The sequence below is a fragment of the Octopus sinensis genome, linkage group LG9 (genome assembly GCF_006345805.1).
Source record: "Octopus sinensis linkage group LG9, ASM634580v1, whole genome shotgun sequence".
In the NCBI taxonomy this organism is placed as follows: Eukaryota; Metazoa; Mollusca; class Cephalopoda; order Octopoda; family Octopodidae; genus Octopus; species Octopus sinensis.
Window position 1 is genome coordinate 4,826,047 of NC_043005.1, and position 26,820 is coordinate 4,852,866.

Genomic DNA, 26,820 nt, shown 5'->3' on the forward strand with positions numbered 1-26,820 from the left:
CCAGCTGTAGAAACTCTGCCTGATCAAGATTGGAGCCTGGCGCAGCCATCTGGTTCGCCAGCCCTCAGTCAAAATCGTCCAACCCATGCTAGCATGGAAAGTGGATGTTAAACGATGATGATGATGACATTGGAATATATTATCAGAAAAAAAGTGATAATAGAATCCTTAACTGAGTCAAGGATTTCTTTTGTTTGTCTATTCCTGGTAAGAATGGAGTGTACAGACTTCTTAGGTTCTTCCAGACTACAGTGAGTGGAATAATTGAATGACATCAGCAGTTTAATTGGATGACCTAATGGATGCTGATAAGTGATGAGGAATACATGAACAAGGATGGAATCAGAAATTGATGCAGTTGTGAGGAGAATGAGTGAAGGAAGGTAAGGTTTCTTTGTGTCAGGTGGATTTACCTGAAGCTTATAAGGAAAGAAAAAGTCAAAGGATTTGATGCCAATGATATAACAAGGGGAATGTGGCAGATGGAGAACATCTCTGTATAAGAACTGCTAAAAATATTGGTTGGTTGATTTTTCCCAGTCACACTTTACGTTGCATAAAGAAAGATGGAGACAGTAAAAGCGAGATGAAGAAAATTAACACAGAAGGTGCAGGATGAGTGCTTGGTGGGAGGCAATAAAGTAAAAGAGAGAGAAAGAGAGAGAAAACCTCATATATTTAATAATGACCAATATAAGTATTGGTTGGTTGATTTCACCAGTTACATCATGTATAGAGAGGAGGGGTTAAAGAGATACAAAGATAGTTAAGATGTTCATAACTTTCTGAAAAATACAGTTTTTATGAAATTTTGCACAGATGAGTTTTCCAAGGTGTAGATTGCAATTATGTTGTTAGAATTTAGGAAAATATTCATGTACATTTATTGCAAATATACAAATTAGAAATTTGTTTTAATTTTATTTTCAGGTAATAATTTTTTTTTTCAAATTAGTATTCATTTCATCATTTTATATAAGTGCCAAGAAATTTGATGAAAGTTAAATTATAAATACCTATGTCATATTTTCTGATATTACCCAGGGTGGCAAATGTATCTATCCTTCCAAAGTTACCAATCATATGACAGGTAACATTCTCAAGGCTTAATTATATGAGTTTTAATTAATGTGAACTATTTTTTTTTAAGCTGACATCCCTTCTGTCTAATGTGTCTAGAAAGAAAGGGATGTTATCTGGAAACTAGTGTACAGATCAGGGGCTCTCAACCCTTTTAATATCTGAGCCAGATCCAAAAGCTGGATTTTTTTTTTAAAGTGCTGCACCAAAAAAAATGGAACAAATAAGTCAATTAACCCTTTCGTTACCAACCCGGCTGAAACCGGCTCTGGCTCTTCAGTACAAATGTCTTGTTTTCATAAGTTCTGAATTAAAATCTTCCACCAAACCTTAGTCACAATTTATGTTCCTAACACTAGCTGAATGATAACTAAGTTATTTTACTAAATTCTTTGTTATATTTAAAGTAATTAAAAGAAACCTGACAGAGCATCTCAACAGAAATACAGTAATGAAAGGGTTAAAAGAAAATTTATTACATTTATAAAAGGAAGACCATTGGGGGGGGAGGGCACTAGAAGGGTACTTGAGGGCTGCATGCACCCCTGGGAGCTGTGGCTGAGAACTGCTGGTATAGATAAATGCCAGAGGGGCTTCATCCAAAATAAGTGGACGGAATTGTAGAGGAAAGGCTTTAGACTTTGTTAGGAGTTGAACCGTCTCAAACAGACTTTTAAGCTATTGTAAAATAAAATGCTTCTGAATTTTTTAAAAAGCAATAGCATCCCATCAAATTGAAATTATTGAGTGTAGGATTAAGAATCCTGGAACAGATTAACTGCTTAAGTTATTTTAATCAAGGTACATCACAGAAAACAACATTCAAGAAGAGAGAATTCTACAAAAAAGCAATGTTTTCCTTACCTCTTTGCCTTTTGTTTCTCCTTTTTCAAACCATTCTACAGTAACACTCCGAGATTCTTTGTGGATACAACTTATAACAGCCGAATGGACACGACCTAGAGTTAAAAACAAATGAATCAACATATTAATGTCTGTTCCTCCACATTAGAAGAAGTGAGGTGTAGTGACTTTGCTGCATTTGGCACCACACCAAATCTAAAGCCTTCACTCGAAGGAGATTTCTTCAAAATACCAATAGGTGTGGTAACCATTTACATATCAAAATACAAGTGATGGAAGTCTAGATTTTATAGCAAGAAACTTTGAAACTTTGTTAGGTAGAAATTTAAAATAAAGATAGAACCGTTATTAGGAATGTTCTTGCAACTTCTGAGTAGGATTTTGGCTTAAACAAATGGACAGGTTGAAATATAAAAACGATAGAGAGAAAATGTTAAATGAAACCAATTTTAGATGTCTATTTATTAAAACAAATTTATAGAAACTCTTTTTAAATCATTCCTGTAGATTCCTGGATTAATTTGTTGCAAAGTAATTTAAAAGTAAATTACACCCCACCCCGCCAGTTTCTTTATTCTTTTCTTTTAAATTTAGGACAGATAGGTTTACAAAGAAACAACATCAGAAGCAAAAAAATCAAGTATTAAAAACCACACTCCATCCTCTGTTGCACGGGTTTGCTGTATCTGCTCTCTCTATCTTTTCTACCACTACAAGTTCTGGCTGGCCTCACACCACCAACACCACCCTCCCTGTCCCACTCATCTCTCCCCCCATCAACACCTGGTGCATCCAAGCCCACCTTCCTCCCTTTCCCTACACAAACCCCTACACCTGATCCTTCCTCTCCCAAAACTACATCACTCTGCAATCTCCACCCTACTCATGCCATCCCTGCAGGTATTGACTTGCAATTGTTTAGACATTAACAGCCCCAACCTAATGTCTCCAATCTTGGGAGGTGTACAAGGGTCAGGGGCTCTACCTCTGCCTCCAAACTCAGTAATAAAAAAAGACAAAGAGAAAAAAACACGACAGAGCTAGAATAATCCTTGACTTAGCACATTACCATTATAATTATTACAGGAATAAAAAAAACACCAAGTGAAAGCAATGTAGTTTTAATTCTTTTCACAATTTGCTAAAAAATTCCTCAACCATAATATACACATACCATTTTCAAATGATCCAAATAAAAACCTTCCATCAAAATTCCATGTTAATTTGTTCCAAACACCAGCTTAATAATGACAAAATTATTTTACTAAATTCTTTGTTGAAAGTAATTGAAAGAGAGGAGCTTGTATTTTTAACAGAAATATAACATCAAAAGGATTGAAACGATTTTTTAAAAAACCTTCCATCACAACTTGTTAGTTTATTTTCCAAATACCAGTTTAATCATGACCAAGTTATTTTACTAAGCTACTTTATTATCTTCAAGATTAATTAAAACAAAGCAGTGTATTTCCGTAGAAATATGGAGACAAATGGGTTAAATTTAATGAAAAATTTATAACTTGCAAAAACTGGAGTTAACCAGTGAGTTACTAAAAGTTACTCTGAGTAATTGGATTAATTTACTCAGAGATGCAAACCCGTGTGAAAAATAACAGTAAAGTCAGTGTTCACATATTCAATCCTTTTATCTTACTCTTTACTCTTACTTGTTTCAATCATTTGACTGTGGCCATGCTGGAGCACCACCTTTAGTCAAGCAAATCGACCCCAGGACTTATTCTTTGTAAGCCTAGTACTTATTCTATCGGTCTCTTTTGCCGAGCTGTTAAGTTACGGGGACATAAACACACCAGCATCAGTTGTCAAGTGATGTTGGAGGGCACAGACACAGAAACATACACACACACATATATGTATATATATATATATATATATATACGATGGGCTTCTTTCAGTTTCCATCTACCAAATCCACTCACAAAGCTTTGGTCAGCCCGAGGCTATAGTAGGAGACACTTGCCCAAGGTGCCACACAGTGGGACTGAACCCAGAACCACTCCTGCACCTATGACCATATGTCTGTTGAAATACATTATATTTGTTTCAATTAGTGAACAACATATTAAGTAATTGTCATTATTAATCCTTTTAATCTTAATCTGCTTGGGACTGTAGGTGCCAACACGAACCGGATCTAAAAGTATCAGGACTGAAGCTATAAAAAACCACTTGCAACATATCAATTTGGCATTTAATCTCCTTCGAAGGAGACCCCTTCTGAATCATTGTTTCCATTCATGGAATCATTCCTGGGACTCCTTTTTTGAAGGATAGCTAGCAGCTGTCACTTGGCATTCTCTTGGATTTCCTCAACATCTTGAAATCTTACAGTTCTATTTTTAAGAGATGAGGAATTTATTTACATTATTTATAATTGACGGATATATGTCCTTATCTTGTTTGTTATTAACACGTTTTGGTTGATATACCTTTCATCAGGTATTTTGGGGAAATTTCGAACCTGGGTTCTCATTCCTAAGGTATTTTTCGCTGTTGTTGTTATTATTATTATTATCATCATCATTCAGGTCACTGTCTGGAATCGAACTCGGAATCTTGGGGTTAGTAGCCAGCGCTCTTAACCACTACGCCATAATAACAACATCGAAAAATACCCTAGGAATGAGAACCCAGGTTCAAAACTTCCCTAAGACACCTGATGAAGGCTGGAGGGTATATCAGCCGAAACGTTGTGTTAACAACAAACAAGATGAGGACAAATATCTGTCAATTGTAAATAATGTAAATAATTTTGAAATCTTGTTTGGGTTTCCCACTGTGGTGACAAGAGCCTTGGTTCCTGGGTCATAACCATAAATCCACTGTCTGTCACCTGTTATGACCATTTTCAAAAAGGTCATCTTTCTTAACTTGATCAAGGAGATCCTGCACAGCTGAAACCCGATCTTGCTTTTGAGGCGACCACACACTACACACCTTCCTTCCAAGCACTGCTGTAAACAACGGAAGTGAGGCAGAACATGATAAGTCCATGCATGGCAGAGTTTAATGTCAATTTGTGTCAAGTGGCTCCACTCTAAATACTATAGCTCTTCTACCGATAGCAACAGTCCCAATACTTTTAGACCAGGCCTCATGAATATATATATACAAGTAGAAAAATAATGGCAACAGAAGTGGCATTAATACCAAAAGGTAAAATCCCCCTTCAAAGTGGATGCTGTGTTAGAACACAAAATACTGTGTTGTTTACTATGAGAGAACCTCTTATATGGACTTGTGATGCATAAAAAGGCACTGGTGTCGCAAAGAATAATGGCAACAGAAGAAGTATTAATAGCAAAAGGTAATATTTATAGCAACTTCAAAAGTGCTGCCTAGCCACAGATGCCAAGGAAGGCCGAGATCAGGTGGCCTGGTTTCAGCAGCAGATCTCCCACCAGTGACAGAAACAGGAGTTCTTTTATGCACCACAAGTCCATAAGAGAGGTCGTCTCATGGTAAATGATCCAGCATTCTGTGTTCTAACACAGCATCCACTATTAAGTGGGGATAAATATAAGGCTTCTTTCAGTTTCCAGCTACAAAAGGATTTGATTGGCCAGAGACTGTACAGGAGGCACATGCCCAAGGTGCCATGCAGTGGGGCTGAACCTAAAACCACACAGCCATGCCTCCGATTAAGTAAGAAAACTATGTATAACAGTGAAGGCTCAGGAGATGGTTAACCCTTTGCATTCAGATTTCTCTTTCAAATGTAATGCTTATTTACTCTCATTGTTTTGAATTAATCCTGCATTTTTTAGTTGGTGCTTGGAATATAAATTAACATGAAATGTTGAGAGATTCCAATTGAAATCGCTTTGAAACAGGAAGCCTTTATCCTGTACAGTGGTTGGTGTTAGGAAGGGCATCCAGCCATAGACACCCATGCCAAATCAGACTGGAGTCTTGTGCAGCTCCCCAGCTCTGGTCAAACCATCCAACCCATATCAGCATGGACAACAAATGTTAAATGATGATGATGATGGTGCGGAACCAGGGGCAAGCTTAGATGGGTTGGTATGAAAAGGATATCAAAATAAAAGAGTTACGTGAATATAAGAATAAAAACTGTACATAACAGAGACAAGAGATGCTAAAGAAAATATAAAGACAGAGCTCCAGGCACAAGAATGGGTGTCCAGTTAAGAAGTTGGCTTCCCAACCACATGGTTTCAGGATCAATCCCAATGCATGGTCACTTGGGAAAGTGTCTTCTATAAGCACAAGCTAACCAAAGCTTTGTGAGCAGATTTGATATATGGAAACTGAAAGAAGCCTATCATATATTGGTGTGAGTGTGTGTATGTGTGATATTATAAATGAGTGCCATTGTCATACAGGGTTATTCACTCCCAATGAAAGATGCTTAAAAGTGGGGAAATATTACCTTACTTGGAAACAAGTGAGGGTTGGCAACAGGAAGGGTATCCCAGCCATAGAAAACCTGCCTCAATGAATTCTATCTGACCCACGCAAACATGGGAAGGTGAACATTAAAATCATGATGATGATGTTTTTTTTTAAATATATAAAAACAGTAGTAAAAAGAAAATTGAACTTTGAATTCAAGAATATATAATTTCTCATTCATATTGCATGTATATATATATATATATATTATATATATATATATATGTGTATATATATATATATATATATATGTGTATATATATATATATATATATATATATATATATATATATATATATATATATATATGTGTGTGTGTGTGTGTGTGTGTGTGTGTATATAAACTTCATTGAACAATGATAAATTACTAATAAATTCTTTTTAATAACAAGATATGAATCTGAAGAATGCTTTTAGAAATGATTGCTGCTAATTATGAGTGGAATTATAAAATAAAAAAGAGAGATATTAGAATACAGGACATTCTTTGCTAATAATATAATCTATCACAAAGCTCTGACAGAAGTTCTCACATGGATGAGTCACAATCTATTTGTCTTTTTTTTTCCTTCTGTCTTTTTAAATCTTATGTGAATATAAAACAAAAAAAAAGATGTAAATCTATATATTTGGTCACACAACATAGGGTCACATATTTGCTGTCCAGTTTTGTTTTTATTTCTTTCTTTTTTAATACAGAATGGAAATTATGAATTTACAAGAAAAAAAAACACAACAGAAATTATCAAGTCAGGTGACCATTATTTCAGGTTTAGAATTGGCACCGTATAATTAATAAAAGGAAGTGAAAAATAATAAGATTTTTAGTTCAGAAAATTACTAATTACTTTCATGGAAACTGGTTATATTTGTGAAAAACTGCCAAATGGACTTAATAATGGAGAAAAGTGAAATTCTTATGTTGAAAATTAAGGAATTAAGGACAAAGAAACAGGGATGTGGGGAAGAGAGGGGGTGTCATTGAGGAGGTCACAATAGCAACAAAGTCATTCAGACAAATCTAGCTGACTGACTGAATAATTAGTCAAACACTTGATTAGCTAATTCATTAAATAGTTAACTAATTGACTAATAATAAAAGAAGTAAAATCAAACCAGTGCATGTGTTTACTATTGGCATGAATGACTCTCCCAAAAATACACAAAAATTCAGGACAAAAAATTTGGGTTCAAATTTTGGCACAAGGCCAGCAATTTGGGGAGGAGGAGGAGGAGGCTAGTTGATTACACTGACCCCAGAACTCAACTGAAACATTTTATTGACCTTGAAAAGATGAATGGCAAAATCAGCCTTTGCAGAATTTGAACTCAGACCACAATGATGAATGAAATGCCACTAAAGCATTTTGCCTGGTGCCCTAACAATTGTGCCAACTCACCATCTCAAGGACCAAATATTGAGAAATATGTAAATGAAGCATTCAGTTTTTATTTCCTCATTGTTTTTATGAGTTTGTGTGAAGAAAAGAGGAAATGCTATTTAGGATTTCCTAGACAGGGGCCAGTTAATGTCCATCCTGAAGTTTTGTAGTTGCGTGGATGAGAAGTTTACTTCCAAACCATGTGGTTTTGGGTTCAGCCCCACTACGTGGCAACTTGAGCAAGTATCTTCTTAACACGAGGCCACCAAGAGCCTTGTTAGTCCATTTGGTAAATGAAAACTGAAAGAAGCTCATCATGCGTGTGTGTGTGTGTGTGTGTCTTTGCATTTCCCTTGCTTCCTGATGGAGGGGGTTGCTTCCAGTACTCAATACAAAACCTGTCCCAAGTCGTTTCCGGTTCCATAAACCAGATGTTTATCACCTCCCTTGTAAACAAGTAGGGGTTGATGACAAGAAAGGCATCTGACAGCAGAGAACTCTGCCCCACATATTCTCATTTAACCAATGCAAGCAAAAATGTTAAAAGTATTATGTTGAGAAAGATTTTGGTAACTTATTTGCTTTATGCATCAAGTTACCACAAAATTAGTCTGGCATTCAAAGTATAGAAGCCATTGCGTTGCAGAGTCTGAAGCCACCTTTCTGCCAGTTCTTTGATCCAATGCTGATGCCAGTTCTTATCCTCTGAGGTGAAGAACTCCTTCAATGAAGCTTCCACTTCCTCTTCATTGATGAAGCGTCACGAGTGCAGGAAGCGGATTGGAATAAATAATCATCGAAGGGAGATGTTTTGCCACAGTCCTAACCTGAATAAGCAGTGGTTAAGCAAGAGTCAGTTTCTGAAACCTGTCGCCAAACTTGGGTGTTTCAAATACAAGGTGATGCTCTGCATCTGGTGGAATGATGATGGAATCTGAATGCTGGGCTGCTTTTGCTTTAACTCCATGAATAAAGCAAACACGTTACCAAAATATCGTAAAACTTTTAGCTCAACACAAATATCAAAATGATGATGATGATGATGAAAGTGACATTTCATCACCATTGTTTTAACATTTACTAAGGAATGGTTCTGAAGAAAATGACTTGAGGTGTGACACAGAAGATAAACTGTTTAATACCAAACATCTGTATAAAAGCTATTTAGATTTGAATGTAAAATTCTATAAAAACCACCAAACATAAAGCTACCAAATAATTTTCATTACTCCACATCAATTTATAAATTGTCACAGACACAGTAGGGACAAGTGTGGTAGTGTGGTTAGGAAATTCATTTCATAATCATGTGGATTCAGGTTCAGTCCTACTGTGCAGCACCATGAGCAAGGGTCTACTGCTATAGCCCTGGGCTGACCAAAGCTTTGTGAGTGGATTTGGTAAGAAGAAACTGAAAGAAACCCATTACATACATGTGTGTATGGAATGGTGCATGGCTCATTAATCGTAAACAAGCATCACTGTCATACAAGCAGTGTCATTTGTTCGATGTTTAAACGAGGCTTTTGTTTACAAAGAGTACACAGTATGTCAAGAAATACGAAACACTAAGTATATAATCGCCTGGTGATGTGATTTTTATGTTTGCTTTCCATGCTAGTATGGGTTGGATGGGTCATTGGACAAATCATCAGAATGCAAGTCAGTTATAAGAAGTCACCGCTCTCATAGACTGACATGTACAAGCACCAGTCTACAGTAGCCGTGGCTCCCAATAACAGATGGCTAGGTCTGTGAGGACTCATCCAACCCATGCCAGCATGAAAAGCAGACATAAAATGATGATGATAGTTAAGAAATAATCATCACCATCAATTTAATATCCATTTTTCCTTGTTTACGTGAGCCAGATGCACTTCCTGTTACCAACCCTTACCTGTTTCCAAGAAAGTAAGATTTTCCACAGACAGACGTTTTTGCATGGAAAATTGGAAACTAACAATATTGTTTGTATAATGGTGATGTTTGTTCATTTACAATCCTCACAATGCCAAGACAAGGGTACACACAAACACACACATTCATATATTATGGGCTTCTTTCAGTTTCTGTCTAGCACATCCACTGACAAGGCTTTTGTCAGCCCCAGGACTATAATGCTGAGACTGAACCCAAGACCACATGATTGGGAAGCAAGCTTTTTAACCACACAGCTATGCCTGTATCTGCTTACGAACCCATTAGCATTTAAACCAGCCACATCCAGCCAAAATATTGTACCTGTTTTATGTTCCAAGGGGTCAGATCTGGCCTCTCACACCTACCCTACAATGTCTTTCTAAAAGTAAGCAATCAAATCATCAAAATCTCACAGCTATGAATTAATGCAGGATTAATTCAAAACGACATAAATAAACGAGCATTATATTTGACCAAGTGATCTGAATGTTAGAGGGTTAAACACTGAACAATATTCCTTATCAAGGTTAGACTGTAGCAAGCAGCATTCACCTCAATAATAGCAGACAGATATCAAAATAATGATTGCAAATGTGTGTATCTTACAAAAGGAAAAATGTATTGTTTCTATGTAAGCCAGGCATTGACAGTTGGCAGATAACGAATCAGTGATTATGAATCACTGATTAGGAACAAATTGGCCTAAATATGGAATAACAGCAGAATGGAAACATTAACGCACGGTTGGAAATTTTGAACAAAGTTTTTAGTTCAGATGGGGGAAATGTTCTTTTAATTCGTTTCAGTCATTAGACTGTGGCCATGCTGGGACATTCCTTCAAAGAACTTTAGTCAAACAAATCAACCCCAGTACTACTTCTTTTTTTTTAAAGCCTGGTACATATTCTATTGGTCTCATTTGTCAAACAGCTAAGTTATAGGGACATAAACACACCAACAGCAGTTGTCAAGTGGTGGTGGAGGACAAATACAGATGCTAAAACACAAATGTATAAATATAACGGGCTTCATTCAGTTTCCGTCTACCAAATCCACTAACAAGGCTGCTATAGAAGAAGGCACCTACCCAAGGTGCCACTCAGTCAGACTGAACCTGGAACCATGTGATTGGAAAGCAAGCTTCTTACCACTCAGCCATTCCTGCAACTGTTACAGAATTGCACTAATAACATTACCCCCCCCCCCCAGATTGCAATCAAGTTGATATATAGGCTCAAGAGGAACGCCTTACTCAACGCATATTAGGACTCTTGCCGTAATAAGCATACAAAAACCTATCTAGCTTTAATTGTACAGGTCTGTACAAGTCGACTTCAAGAACTTCAAGCGGAAATATTTGCAACTTTTATCTTTTTTTTCTTTTTTTTTTATATATATATATTTCTCATTTTTCAATGAGTATTTCCTCCAAGTTCTTTTCATGTAGAAAATCTAAACAGTAAACAGAAGCAATGTTGATAAAATCTCTACAGAGTATTTATTGATTCATGAGGGTTATATACAATCTATCAGGAACTGAATTTTTTTTTAAATTATAAAAATAAAAATATAAAAAAAAAAACATAAAATACTATTCCAACTCCTCTTCAAGCAGTTTGACAGGAAACAAGTTGGAAAACAAAAAAGAGAAAAAGAAGAAAAAAACACCGTAAGAGGGTTGCTGCTTAATCTAAGGCAGAACAACACAGTTTCTGACTGGAAAATTATTTTTTATTTTATCATTATTCTTATTTTCTGGTTTAATTAATGGCTCACAGGAGTTGGCTTGCTGACAAATTATTCAATAAACCATAATGTTTAAACTCCTAACTGTACTAATAATATATTAAACATAACTATTCAAACTGGTACAATGAACCTCGCAAGCAAACAATATTCAGCTGTGAAGTGGTATAACTTATACACACACCATAGCTAACTCGTAAAAACAAACCATTTTGTACCGTCACTATAATTTGGGTGTTATATATTCCTAGTCTATTTCCCAGACTGTGAGAAAGAAAAAGAAAACTTATGGATGGGCTTGCCTCTTCCCCACATCATCAGGATGAAGTTTTTGATGTCTGTCTTCCATGGATTAGCTGGTTTCACAGGATCTAACAAGTCAGAACACTGCATCATGTCCCAATGTCTGCTTTGACATCACCTCCACAGCTGTATGTCCTCCCTAACACTAATCTCTTTACAGAAAGTACTGAGTGATTTTCTTTCTTCTTTGATTCCCCTCGTAACACCAGCACTAGGGAGGTCAAAAGACGATTAATAACTAAATACACACATGTCATCATCATCGTTTAACGTCTGCTTTCCATGCTAGCATGGGAAGCCAGAAGGCTGCACCAGGCTCCAGTCTGATCAGGCAGGGTTTCTGCAGCTGAATGCCCTTCCTAACACCAACCACTCCGAGAGTGTAGTGGGTGCTTTTTACGTGCCACCAGCACAGGGGCCAGAGGAGGCTGGCAAACGGCCACAATCGGTTGCTGCTTTTACGTGTCACCGACACGGACGCCAGTCAGGTGGCGCTGGCATCTGCCACGTTCGGATGGTGCTTTTAATGTGTCACTGACACGGACGCCAGTCAGGTGGCGCTGGCATCTGCCACGTTCGGATGGTGCTTTTAATGTGTCACTGACACGGACGCCAGTCAGGTGGCGCTGGCATCTGCCACGTTCGGATGGTGCTTTTAATGTGTCACCGACACGGACGCCAGTCAGGTGGCGCTGGCATCTGCCACGTTCGGATGGTGCTTTTAATGTGTCACCGGCACGGGTATCTTAACTACAATTTCCATTTGATTTTCATTTTGATGTTGGTGTTAACGTACCTGACTCAATAGGTCTCCATTATCATTTATTACATTACATTATTCATTTCATAATCCATCATCTTTTCCTTCGCATTTCAGGTATACTGAAGACCCCTTTTTGCCATTGCTTCAATCTATGTAAATAAAGTGTGGGTGAAAGCAAAGAGTTGTCAGACTTATTTAGTAACCATCGGGCTCAAGCTACTTCAGACTTCACCAGTCGAACATATGTTATATCCCAGATTATGATCCCTACATAAGAGTGAGTCTGGTCTTTAAGTACAAAACATGCCTTTACTAAAATGCCATTCTCACAGTAAGATGGAGCAAATAATTTTCCACTGTAAATCACAGAAAACATTTTCATTGTTGTTTTAATTAGCCTTCAATAACTGGCATGGAATATCAAATCTGTTCAAACTAATCATCTCCAATATTTCTTTTAATAAACAGCTACCATCAATGCAACCATCTTAATCATTCCTGCGCCCAGACCAAAGTAATTGTTCATGTGGTGTTACGTTTATTTCTCAACCACAACGTTTTGGGTTCAGTCCCACTGTGCAACATCTTGGGCAAGTGTCTTCTACCATAGCCCTGGATTTGGTCGACAGAAAACGAAAGGAACCTGTTGTGTGTGTGTGTGTGCTTGTACCTCCTCCTCATCACAGCAAGTGGTAGCTGTAAACAAGCACCACTGTCATAGTGGTATCTTTTGAGACATGCCTGGTGAGGGGGAAATATTACCTGTTTTGGTAACAAGTAAGGGTTGGTGAGAGGAAGGTCGTCTGGCCATCCCTCACCTATTTCCAAGCAAGGTAATATTCCCTCCTGGTCAGACAGGTCTTTCATGGAAGATTGTATGATGGTGATGCTCGTTTACATCCATCACATAATGTGAAGAGAGGGAGACATAATGCACACACAAACAGGATGTGCTTCTTTCAGTTTCTATCAACCAAATCTACCCACAAGACTTTGGTCAGCCCAGGGTTAGAGAAGACGACACTTGTTGAAGGGTTCACACAGTGGAACTGAATTCAAAACCACATGGTTGGAAAGCAAACTTACCCACACACCCATATCTGAGTCAGTAAAACAATGATTAATGCAAAAAAAAAAATCTTGGGAAGATAGAAGAGCAATTTTAAGACTTGCATCAACCAAACAGAAGACATGAGAGAAGGAGATAGGTGTGGTGGCCTAATCTACTAATCTCCCTCAAATCACAGCCAACAGTCTTAAAAATAGAAAGACACTGGATAATATGATCCCAGAAACGCTAAAGACAGAATGGAACAGTTTGGATCAACAAATGCATGTAATGTGTTGTTGTTTTGCACAGTGCTTAAGATTCAAATATATACCCTTTCTGTGAATGCCAATATTTTTCTGTATAATGTTCGTGCATATATGCATGTATGTATAATGCATATATATATATATCATCATCACTGTTGTTGTTTAACGTCCACCTTCCATGCTGGCACGGGTTGGACAGTTTGACAGGACCTGGCTAGGCTAGAGCCCGCACTAGACTTTTGTGTCTGTTTTGTCATGGTTTTTACAGCTGGATGCCCTTCCTAAAGCCAACCACCCGGCAGCATGGGCAGAGTGCATTTTACATGGAACAAGCACAGGCTAAGTTAGTTTTAGCATGGTTTTTACAACTGAAGGTCCTTCCAAACATCAACCACTTTACAGTGCGGACTGGATGCTTATTGTGTGGCACCAAACATGAGCAGGGTCACCAAGTAACTTGCAAGACAAAGATCCTCCATTGGAGGAGGGGATCTTGTGTGAGATGACGAAAAATGAAAGGTCTGAGTATGACAGAGAGGCAGAAAAGCAGAAACAGGTGTCTTGCTGTAGAGGAGGTGCATGGTTACCTGGTTAGAGAGAGAGAGAGGGAAACAGCTAGGGTGTAGGAGAGATGGTGGTGTAGTGCCAGAGCATACTCACAGGAATGGGAATCAGAATATGAGATGGTAGGGTAAAGGGAGAGAGAGAGCTAGATGGTGGCAAGCACGGGGTTCATAATATAAGTGGCAGGGTACTGCCAAAGAAGCAGAATGGCCAAGAGTAATGCAGTGGTTGGTGAAAACCTGGGTATATAGAAGGGGTATACACTGATATGTAATTTATACACAAAAATATATCCATAGTTACAGTCGGTCATGGTTGGGAATCCAACAGGAAAGTGTAATGACAGTTGCTTTTGATAGGACCCTGTGGAGGAGGGGTCCGAGGACTCCCTACCTATGGCCCTCCCAGGAATAATAGTTGGAGAAAAAGGAGGGATGGATGGATTCCACACACAGCAGATGACAAGAAAACTTGTCTGTTTTATATGTGCAACACTGAGATTTATTCAAAGATGAAAAGACAAACGAAATTTGTTTAAAGCAGATCTGTAATATGAGGGACCAGTAACAGAGAAGAGGAAAGATTCCATCACACAGTTTATTAGCACAAAATGTTTCAGAGATGAGACATTTGTTGAGGTTTCAAGAACTAAACAACAGGATTAATCCTTGTTATATATTGGTTGAAATGCACTCTGCCTGTTTCAATAATTTTGAAAATAATGAAGAATTTTGTAAAACAATTGTCATTAATAAGTAGGTGTTTAGAACATAAATTAACGAGGAAAAAACAGGAAGTTTTATACTGTAGAACCAAGGATGTTCTCTGGGAGAGTGGTATCAAAAACGATGTAACTTAAGCTTGTCAACAATGACAAAGATGTAATATTCTTTTCTACTTAAGGCACAAGATCCAAAATTTTTGGGGAGGGGCCAGTTGATTAGATCGACCCCAGTACGCAACTGGTATTTAATTTATCAACCCCAAAAGGATGAAAGGCAAAGTCGACGTCGTGGGGATTTGAACTCAGAACATAAAGACAGACAAAATACCTCTGAGCGTTTCACCCAGCGTGCTTGAGTGATGACATTGTAAGCAAACTATGATCAGGAGGAGGGGAAAGTGTGTGTGTTAAGACTTCAAGATGAACAAGTTCATAGTAAAAAGGCTCAAAACTACACACTGAAGGAAGTACCAAGTGTTTGAATTGAACTGATTTTACCTACTCTTGAAAACAGACAGCAAACCTGGCCTCAGTGAGATTGATGCGCTATTGATTCATAATTTAGAAGAGGCAAAAAAAAGCCCCCTGATTTCCATCATTATCATCCTTTTAATGCCTACTTTTTCATGCTTGCAAGGGTTAGAAAGAGTTCGTTGAGACGGAGATTGTCTACAGCTGAATGCTCGTCCTGTCTCCAACACAAACTGGTTTCCAAGGAAGGTAATAATCGCTCAGCTTATTGAGACAACAGCCCAGACATGTTTTATGCAGGGAGTTGGAAACCACAGCACTTAGGGAGCCTTTTATTTTCAAAGACCATACAACATATTAAGAAATGTCAGGAAGCCTGGCTGGTTATCCTTTTGTGGTTGGACTGCAAGTCAATGACACTGATAAGAGGTCATTGCTTACAAACCAATGACCACAAAGGAACATGCACACACACACACACAACACTGAGATGCCTGGTGGTGGTTCAATGTGCTCAAGACGACACCATCCACCCTGGCAAAGATGAGGTCCTAAAAGCATATTGTTTAGCCTATACTCTTTCAACCCATCTTCACAACACCCATGCCTTCATCACTTTTCTAACTACTGCACTATCAGCTGCTGTAACACAAAAGCAGAGATGCACATATTCCATCCTGCACACTTTTGCGCCACCTCTCGATGCTACTCACCCAGCGTACTCAATATCATCCCATATAGTCAGAATTTAAAGCAGAAGACCAAAATGCTATCCAGTTCTGAGCAGTCCAGTGTGGCACTGACAACCTCCCATACCATTGAAATTTGTTGAGCTTGTGTCTAATCCAGAAATCATTATTGTTGTTGTTGTTATTGTGGTGACCTGGCAGAATCGTTAGCATGCAGGGCAAAATGCTCGGCAGCATTTCATTCGCGTTTACATTCTGAGTTCAGAGGTTGACTTATCCTTTCAGGTTCGACAAAATTAGTACCAGTTAGACACTGGGATCGATGTAATCCTCCCCCTAAATTGCTGGTCTTGTGCCAAAATTCGAAACCATTATTATTAATAATAATAATAATGATGATGATTATGAGGCGAGTAGGTAGAATCCTTAGAGCGTCGAAAGAAATGTCTAGTAGCATTTCTTCCATTCTACGTTCAAATTACAGCGAGGCCATCCTTGAAGGGTCGATAGAAAAGTACTAGTCAAGTACTGGGGGGGGGGTCGATATAATCGACTACACCTGCCCAATTGCTGGCCTCGTGCCAAAATATGAAGCCATTATTACTATTATTATTATGACTCATACAAAAGACATTTTCGAAGGTTTATTATTATTATTTTTCATATCGAAAACAAAATTACAGGCATTAAACGAGACTTGTTAACCGAAACTGCTACAACCGCAAAAGTGTAAAACCGTTTTTAGCATACACGAAAAAGAAAGAAAGAAAAAAAACAGGTTTAAAAGGATAGAACAGTTACAAAAGGTCAATCTTGTTATTTTCAAATGTAAGTACAAAGTAGAGCAAGCGACTTTATTTAGCTTTCTAACTGCATTATCATTATAGAATAGATGGAATATTATTAATTAGCAAACGCCATTTAGCATTTTGACTTTTTGGAAGTTGTTGGGATGGGTTTTATAAAATCAGAAGAACCTAACCAATACCAGAACCACGTTTGGTCGGGGAATGACTAATATGAATTATTATTAGGTGCGGAGGAGAAGAAGAAAAAGGAAATTGCCGTTGATTCTGGCATAAAACGAGGAAAGGGTGGCAGTCGGGTGGGCAAATATAAAGAGGAAAAAACAGATTAGTTTAATCAACTGACAGATAACATTCAAACTTTTAAGTCTCTAAACACCTTTTCTCTAAATACTTGGCTGCTATTTCGCTTCTATTATTATTATTATTATTATTATTATTTATTCGCAGAAACACCAGAGCGTCGAGGAGGGAAAATGCCTTGCGGTAATTTGTTCCGGCTTTTTAATATTCTATGTTCAACTCCCGCCGAGGTCAACTTTGCAGTTCAGCTCTCTGGGGTCAATAAAATAAAGGACCGTGCAAATACTGGGGGGGGGGTGATGTAATCGACTTACCCCACCCCTCAAAATAGGTGGTCTTGTACCAAAATTAGAATTTTAAAAACATTATGAAGAGGTAGACAGACTGGCAAAATCGTCAAAGGAGCGAGGCAAAAATGCCTTGCGGTATTTTGTTCCAACCCTTTACGTCGTCAGTTCAAAAACCATTAACATCGACTTTGCCTTTCATCCTTTCGAAGTCGACAAAATAAAGTACCAGTCATATATACTGGAGTCGATATGGCATCGACTAGACTCCCTTCCTTCAAAATTGCTCTATCAAAATTTGAAAATTATTATTAATATTATTCGTTATATCATCGGAGTAAATCATAGAGGCAATTCTTCTGACACTCCGAGTTCTGAGTGTTGGTAAAATAAAAATACCAGCTAAGCACTGGGGGCGATGGCACCGACGAGCCCCTCTTCTGAAAATTGCTAGCCTTGTGTCTAAACTAGAGACATTATCATCAAAAAAAGGCGGCTTAATTGACAAAACCGTTAGAGCGTCAGCTACGGAATACCATGAGGGTATTTGTTCCGGCTTTTTACGTCCTGGGTGGGTCCCAAATTCCGCCCAGGTCAACTTTGCCATATATTCTTGTCGATAAAATAAAATAGTAATGAGTAATAGGTTAGTGTCTATAAGTATGGGGGCTGACTGCTCTCTCTCCCCTCAAAATCAAAAACCATTAATAATTCACCAATGACAATTCGTTGGTGAATTTGAAAAGAGAACATGAAACGGACAAGCAACCAGTAAAAACTGTTACAGATTAGTAATAACAAGATACGCAATGGTAAATTGTTAACATTGCAAGGATTAGTAATATTGTTTCAATACGCATCCCCGGATTCAGATTAATCCTCTGAAATCAAAATATATAATTAATTAAAAATTAAATACATTTATCTGCAGTAAATCGGGGTTTTTTAAAATGTATTTTTTCTTCTTCTTTCTTTTAGCTTCCAGAAAGGTAAACAATTCGAGAAATAAAATGAAATGTGTACAGAAATAACTCAATTCTGGTTAAGATAATAATTATAGACAATTAATTACGTAATGTTGGAATATTTATTTAGAAATGGGGTTACTGTGGACATCATGAGTGGAAATGTAGTTATTGTTAAGTGTGAAACAGCTCCGTTTGATAGCGAGGAGGGGATGGCATGGGTGGAGTCATGAAACGTAACGTTTGAATGACTGATTCAAATAACTATACAATCAGAAAATGAATTATGTATATATATATAGAGAGAGATATATACGTACATTCACACACACACACACACACATATATATATATATATATATATATATATATACATGCATATATCACATATACAAGCATATATATATGTACATGCTTACATATGTATGTGTGTGTGTATTAATACATACATATACACGCACGCAAACCTATACACACACATAAGATACGTTGTGTGGATTTTAAAAAATCAATCAAGATTTTTTATTCTCTTTCTGATATGACTTATTCTTGGTGAATAGTGAAGGGACGAGGAGAACACACGCCCAGGTAAATGCCATAGAAACTCGGGATGAATCGGGGGTTATGTCTACCTCAATGTCTACAGGTGTTGCTGGTTTTCGGGGGGACACTGTTGATACAGACTTCCGGCTTGAAATCCTCACTCCATGCCAGACACCCTAAACCTAACTGGAATGGTAAAGGAAGATGAAAACCATGATAATATCCGAGACTTAACAACCTGATAACGGATATAAAATTCTCCTCTCTCAAATTAATCTCCCCGCCAACAGGATCGGGTAAATATGTCTGCGAGAAAGAAACACATGTGTGATATCTAGTCAGTGCGACTGATAGGGGGGAAAACTTAATTAAGCAGCTGTGTATTATATTATTATCGCTTTCTCCCCTCCCGAAACAGGAGGAACGGAACGGAAACCCGATTCTAGTTAGTGGGGAAACAATATCTGTCGACTGTTATTTAGGGAGATTTCATAAGGTCCCGAACAAGATCAAGTTACCTACAGACAATAGAGTTCATTATATACGCACACGCAAAGTGTGTTCATTTATCTTTTCACATTTGGAAGGTTCTACAACACGAAACCGTTCCGTAACGTGAATAAACTGTTATGAAACTAAAACTAACTCCATTTACAATATACTATATTATACACATATTATATGTATGTATATATATATATATATATAACAAATCTGTCAACATTGTTAAAATCCATTTCTAACAATGAATACTTTAGTAGAAAATAAACTTTATCTGAAAACGTATGTGTAATGCTGTTAATTTTTTAATAATTGATCCGATTCTAATTAGTGTTAATTTTTTTCTAGATTGTCCAGTTATAGAAAACAAAGAATGCAACATGAAGGGGGGGGAGAATGATAAAAAGAGAGAGGGGGGAAGACGGGGTGAGAAAGAAACTGTGAACAGAGAAAGCTTTCCAAAGTTGAGAAGAAAGTTTTATGTTCTCGTGTTGGGAGAGAACATGAATTTAGACAAGAAAAGCGATCGAGTTTAATGTTGGTGAGTGTATCCTAGCAACCTTATTGCCAGCTATGGCATAGAGAACCAAAAAGAAAGGAAAAAAATGAATAAATTGCGGGACAGAGTCTAAATGGGGAAAAGAAAGCATCCGTAATGCGATCAAATTTAGGATGTTAGAGGCCTTTCCTGGCAAGAAGGAACAAAATGCAATGGATTTAATAACAGAAAAGAGATGAAGGGAGTCGAGAAACAAGAGTTAAGATGGATTCAAGCAATTGAATGAAAGAGAAAATACTTGCCATCAGTTCGTTGAATATCAACGTTCAGGCCGACGGAGATGCGGCCGAATTCCATGGTAGAAGTGTAAGGAGATTCTTTCTCTCAATTTATAACCCTTTTCCTTCGCAATTGCTCTTGTTTTAATACAATGTTGTTGTTGTTTTTTTTTTTAAATGGTGTATGTATAAATATAAATGTTTGTTTCTCTGTATATATGAGTGTGTGTGTGTCTGTGTGTGGTTGTGTCTGAGAAGTGTAGTATTATTGAGTTGTTCGCAGAAAAAAAAAAAGGTATCACATTTGTTCTGATGGAAGCCTTTAAAGTACAGCAGGCGTCAGAATAACGACAGAAGAACAGTGAAGGCGGCTTTCTTTCTCGTTCCTTAGAGAAGTGAGTGGAGGAGACGGAAAGACAGAGGCGAAGCTAAATAATAAATGTCAACCCAAAGCTTTGAGTGTAATTAATTAACTAACAAAAAAAAAAAAGAAAGAAAAGGCAACATATATGGTGTTGCGCCAACAAAATTGGCCCACCAAATCTTGACCATGGGCAAATCGTTAACCAGCGCCTATTGCGTGCCTGCTCGTCTCGGCTCAGACCATAAAATCAACAAAGATATTCCAAAGCCCTTCTTCGACGAACGGCAGTGGCGGCCGTTAGCGAATTTCAAACTTGTCATGCGCTTGCGCAACTTCCGCTTGGACGGCCGTCGTCTCTTTCACTGCAGCTTAGTAACTACACCAAACATGGCATCACGTGGCTAATAACGCACCTGCTCAACTAATTGCTGCTTGATTTCTCCGTCATTCGTCTATTGTTTAGCTCCAAATCATCCCTGATTGAGCAGATCAAAGGTGTTCTAACAGCCATGGCTATCTCCTCGTAGTTTTCTATATCTATGACAACACTATCAGTTCTGTCCTTTTTTTTTTTTTTTCAAAAAAACTGTCAGGGTGTGATTTGGCAGTTCTTTCAGATTTCGGGCAACCATGTATAGGCTCCCTTCGTTTATTCATTCATGTACTGTTTATCCCCTTATTAAGAAGTTCAAAAACGTTCTAACAGCCATGACCATTTCATAATTTTAAATGTCAATTACATCTCTCTCTCTCTCCCTTTTATTAAGAACTTTGAGGGTGTGATTTAGCAACTATTTCTCACATCTAAGACAACCATGTATAAGGTCCGTCTTGCTTGCTCATTCATATGGAGTTTGTCAATGATTACCTCAGCATCAAATTTGGTTTCTAATTTATTTAGTTATATATGTATTTGTTTATTTTGCTGTGGTTGCTTGCTCTGGTCGCGTATAATTTGGTGTGCACAGGTAAAAAAGGAAAAAAATATTGTGTTTCGGGATGGTCATTTTTTTTCTTTCAGCAATACTTATTTGCTGATAGCTTATTGATTTATTACTATTATTTTGAATCTTCATCGAAGATCTATGTGAACTTCCAGAGAATTTGAATTATATATATATATATATATATATATATATATATAATGAGAGAGAGAGAGAGAGAAAGATCGAGAATATCATACATTTTGGCGTTATTTAGCTCTATAGCAGCTTTAATTGGACTGTCATTAAAAGATTTCTTATTTATAGTGTATCTAGAAATATATATCCAACTGTCTTCCCTTTGTAAAGACGCTACGATGGTGGTGGTGGTGTTGGAGACAATGTGGCTGCTATTTCTAGCAAACCGAGCGACTGCGTTGATATTCCCTCGTTTTTTGTAACTTTTCAAACTGATGAACAGTTACTGTTCACAAACCATCCCATTCAGCTTGCATGTAACATAAATATACTCAGTAACTCGTTATATATACACACCTTTTATTAATTTGAAGCTGGAGCTTCACTCCAAATTTCTCTTCTCTCTCTCTCTCTCTCTCTTACACACACACATGAGCGAACAAATGAAAGAATATAGCTTTGAACACGTTTGGCAGGAGTTCCATATTTCAATAACAGTTTGACTCAACTCCACATGACTTAAACTTTCGTGTGTGTATGAATGAGTGTATATATGTGTGTGTGTGTTACTTTTTGCAATGTTATCTATCGAAGTGTACGATTTTGAATTCACCTGTGACATTCCTGCCAGTGACATGCTAACTTACCCCCAGGCCTTCCCCTTAACTACCATTAGGGTAGGAGTTAAGGTAGGAAAAATACTGAGTAGGAGACGTCAACCAACTTAGCTCAGGCATAAGTGCTCGCCTTGCTAGAAATAGCAACCACACCTCCCTTAAATCACAACCTACAGACGAAAAAAAAAGGAAAGACTTTAGATAGTGTGATCCTAACAGGACATGATGGTCACAGTTGGACTACTTTAAATCTGCTTAATCAGGGCCGACTTGGGAGCTAAATAAGTTTATATATATAAACACACACATGTATAAATACATATATGCATGTATACACATGTGTATGTGTGTATATATACATGTGTGTGTGTATATACACATGTGTGTGTGTATATATACATGTGTGTGTGTGTATATATACATGTGTGTGTGTATATATACATGTGTGTGTGTATATATACATGTACATTCATATATATTCATTTATACATATGTAAATAGAATACATCCTAGATATCTACACACACATGTATATATACATATTTGTATATACATACGTATACATGCATTCATAATCACACACACACACGTGTGTGTGTGTGTGATTATGAATGCATGTATACGTATGTATATACAAATATGTATGTATGTGCGCGCGCTCTTGTATGTAAGCGAACTCTACCCGTCTGCAGTTTCCTAAAACAATGCCGAAAGATTTCTGTTGGCGTTACAGAATAACGCTTTTGTTTCTGTGCATGACAATCTGCAATCAAGCTCTCTGTCTATTCTATGTTTTTATATAAACTCAAAGCTGAAACAAAGACGACAAGACAAAGTTATATTGATTTTCTTTCCCGGGGTAGAACATCCTAGTAACGAACTTGACACCACAATGCTGCCAGCAATGCGCATGTTCAACCAAGACGCAGCAGCTCGTCACTCATTCAAATAGTTATTTTAAATAATTAGTTTAATATATCACCTAGAATCGCATCTACTAACGGACGGATAAATATATTTCCTCACGGAAGCCCTTATTCTTTCTTCATTTTGACCTGACACATGTCTAATTTTCTCCTCCCAGATTTCATAACTTACTTGATAGATTGCCAGTGAACGGCCAAGCCTTTCTTCGCCTTTTTACTCGAAGATGTTAAATTCGGTAGATTGATTACGAAACATGAGAAGAAAGAACCAAACGAAGTATTGTAAAGTATTCTGTCTGGCGCTGTGCCGTCTTAGAAATGTCAAACAATGTTAAATTGTTGTACAATACAAACTTATTGGAAAGGAACAGTATAGTTTGTCGATCGTCTTCAGTATGTTACTGGTACTTATTTTGTCGACGCCGTTTGGATGAAAGGCAGTAATATTTTTAAAACTCAAGTTCACAGATACCCCGAAGCTGTTCTTTCATAGCGAACCTGATGTCCTTGAAATCGTTAACAATATCGATTTGTGATTAAGCTAATATGGTAGAACAGTAAACCAAATGACCTTCAGTATTTAGTTAACGGTCTTACGTTCAAATCTTACTAAGAACAACTTTACATTTCACATGTTCGACTTTGATAAAACAAATAATAATGACAATAATTTACCGTTAATTCTAATTAGCTACATATAACTATATATTTTATAAAGGGGGGAATTAAATTGGCGCCTAGGCGTCAAGTAGCGTAACAAGGGATGTGCCAAGCGCAAAGAACAGTCACTTCGCAATGGGGCTAACGTACGTGGAAGGTATGTTATGTTTAAGAAGAGGGTAACTGCCCAAAATCCATGTTACATCATTGGTGAGTGTAGGCAGCTTCCAGCTATTATATGGAGCTCTCTTTAAATTTCTAATAGATAAATATTTACTTTCATTTGATAGAATACTACAAAACGGCAGAGAGGTTCGCGGTTTGCATCCAACACTGAAGGATTGCTATTTCCAATATTAACATGCCGAGCTCTTCTAATGGCCCCAGCCCACTTGGGTGTAAATTAGTACCTATGTAATTGATAAATGATGCATTAGTTTTGATTTAGTTCTGCTGAAAGGATTGCCAGCAATGAGGCTGGTTTCTCATTAACAAGGAGCTTTAGTCTCTGATCAACATAACGTTAATATGCGCCAACCAGCAAGTGTGTCTGGATTCTCACAAAGATATATGTTATCCTAAAGCCAAAGTGTCACGTAAAAAGCACCCAGTAGACCCTGTTAAGTGGTTGGCGTTAGGAAAGAGCATTCAGCTGTAGAAACCAAACCAAAACAGACTACGGGACCTTGTGTCGCCCGGCTCCTATCAAGCTGTCTAACCGATGCCAGCATAGAAAACAGACGTTAAATGTTGATGACGATTGATGATAAGATATATACATATATATTCGGATCTTTTCCTTTTGAACGGCAGATGTCAATACAATTTCTAGTTAACTAAACACTTTTAAACTTCGTATACTGGTAGAATGTGTTTATAAAACATCATTTTCTCTTGGTTTTATTGAGGAAATTCTATAGTTTGTAAGATATTTCGTCTGAAAATCCGAGCATTTCGGCAATTTTAACCAATCGATTACCTCCATTCAACTAAAATCATTTGCTGCGCCTAAAACTGAGACAACATCCTGTCACTAACCCTAAAACTCCCCCCTAACCCTAATTTTTTTTTCTTAATTGTTAAATTAATTTAATTCCATTGCTTTAGTTTTTTTTACACGTGTAACAATTAAATTAATTTAACAATTAAGAAAAAAAAATTTAGGGTTGGGGGAGGTTTAGGGTTAGTGACAGGATGTTGTCTCAGTTTTAGACGCAGCAAATGATTTTAGCTCAGAAGAGAGCATAGGATTGGTTAAAATTCGAAAAATTAAACTACGTTAAACAAACAAATTACAATTTTCTCAAGAAAGTCAAGAGAAAAAAATGTTTTATTTTGACACATTCTACCAGTATACGAAGTTTTAAAGTGTTTAGTTAACTAGAAATTGTCTACCGTTCAAAAGGAAAAGATCCATATATTCTTTTACTTGTTTCAGCCATTTGACTGTGGCCATGCTGGAGCACCACCTTTAGCCGAGCAAATCAACCTCAGGATTTATTCTTTGTAAGCCTAGCACTTATTCTATCGGTCTCTTTTGCCGAACCACTAAGTTATGGGGACGTAAACACACCAGCATCGGTTGTCAAGCGATGTTGGGGGGACACACAGACACACACACATACATGTATATATACATATATACGACAGGCTTCTTTCAGTTTCCGTTTACCAAATCCACTCACAAGGCTTTGGTTGGCCCGAGGCTATAGTAAAAGACACTTGCTCAAGGTGCCATGCAGTGGGACTGAACCTGCAACCATGTGGTTGGTAAGCAAGCTACTTAGCACAGATAGAATCGGGTACTTGAAAAGATATGCACCAAGTAGGGTTGGATAAACGTGTGATCACTGCCTTCAGTTGATAGATATCAAATAGGACATTCAGGTTGTGTACACAGACAAAGCAAACCTGATGAGTATTTAGCGCCCAGGGGCTGGTTCAAAGCACACATTACGTTGATTGTACGTTGTTGGTATACTCCAGGGTATCCGACTTGTCGTAAATCCCTATATTGTATTATAATCTAATGAATACTAACGGACGATGGATAATTGTCAGCTCATTACAGCCGATTCTTGCACATCTTTTGATAGAAGAATGAGAATATTACTTCATTGCAAAAAACCGTGATCATCTGATGAGACATAATTCCAAAAACAACAGAATGTCCAAAGAATACAGCAGGGACATCCCAGCTCTATTCTTTTGTTTTTGAAAAATATGTTTCATCTGATGATTACGTTTTTTTGTGGGGTTTTTTTTTTGCAATGAAGTAATGTTCTCATTCTTCTATTAAAAAAATGTGCAAGAAATGGCTGTAATGAGCTGGCAATTATCCATCATCTGTTATTCATATATGTGTGTGTCTGTGTATTTGTATATATATATATGTATATATGTGTGTGTGTGTGTGATAATACAAACATAGATAGACACACAAGCGCCATCCATTCACAGGACAATAAAAACTTTTCTTAGACTATAAATTCTTTTACTAATTAAATGAATTTTATATTTTATAAGGGAATAATATGAGTATAAAAGGAACTCTCTGCATAATAAAAACTGATATAAATATTATTTGGTTGGTTGCTTGGTTAGTTGATAGTTATATTTTTTGATAAGTTAATCAGCACATGATAAGTAACACTGGTATATGATAGTTTCAAATTTTGGCACAGGGCCAG

The 26,820-nt window shown here is 37.3% G+C and overlaps 1 protein-coding gene and 1 long non-coding RNA gene across 4 annotated transcripts in view; one reads left to right on the plus strand and one right to left on the minus strand.

Moving 5' to 3' along the window:
• The window catches only part of LOC115215705 (kinesin-like protein KIF2A), an 80,502-nt gene extending 59,379 nt beyond the window's left edge, over nucleotides 1-21,123 (minus strand). For all 3 annotated transcript variants that reach the window (XM_029784992.2, XM_029784993.2, XM_029784991.2), the window contains exons 1-2: nucleotides 20,467-21,123; nucleotides 1,945-2,039 (exon numbers count right to left, since the gene is read on the minus strand). In XM_029784992.2, the coding sequence (XP_029640852.1) occupies nucleotides 1,945-2,039; nucleotides 20,467-20,521 (150 nt within the window). In that variant the 5' untranslated portion in view covers nucleotides 20,522-21,123. The remainder of the gene's footprint in view (nucleotides 1-1,944; nucleotides 2,040-20,466) is intronic.
• Nucleotides 16,958-20,605, plus strand: LOC118764761. The gene is made up of 3 exons (XR_005000559.1): nucleotides 16,958-17,088; nucleotides 17,517-17,552; nucleotides 20,014-20,605. It is a non-coding gene; the product is annotated as an uncharacterized LOC118764761 (long non-coding RNA).
• Nucleotides 21,124-26,820: the final 5,697 nt, after the last annotated feature.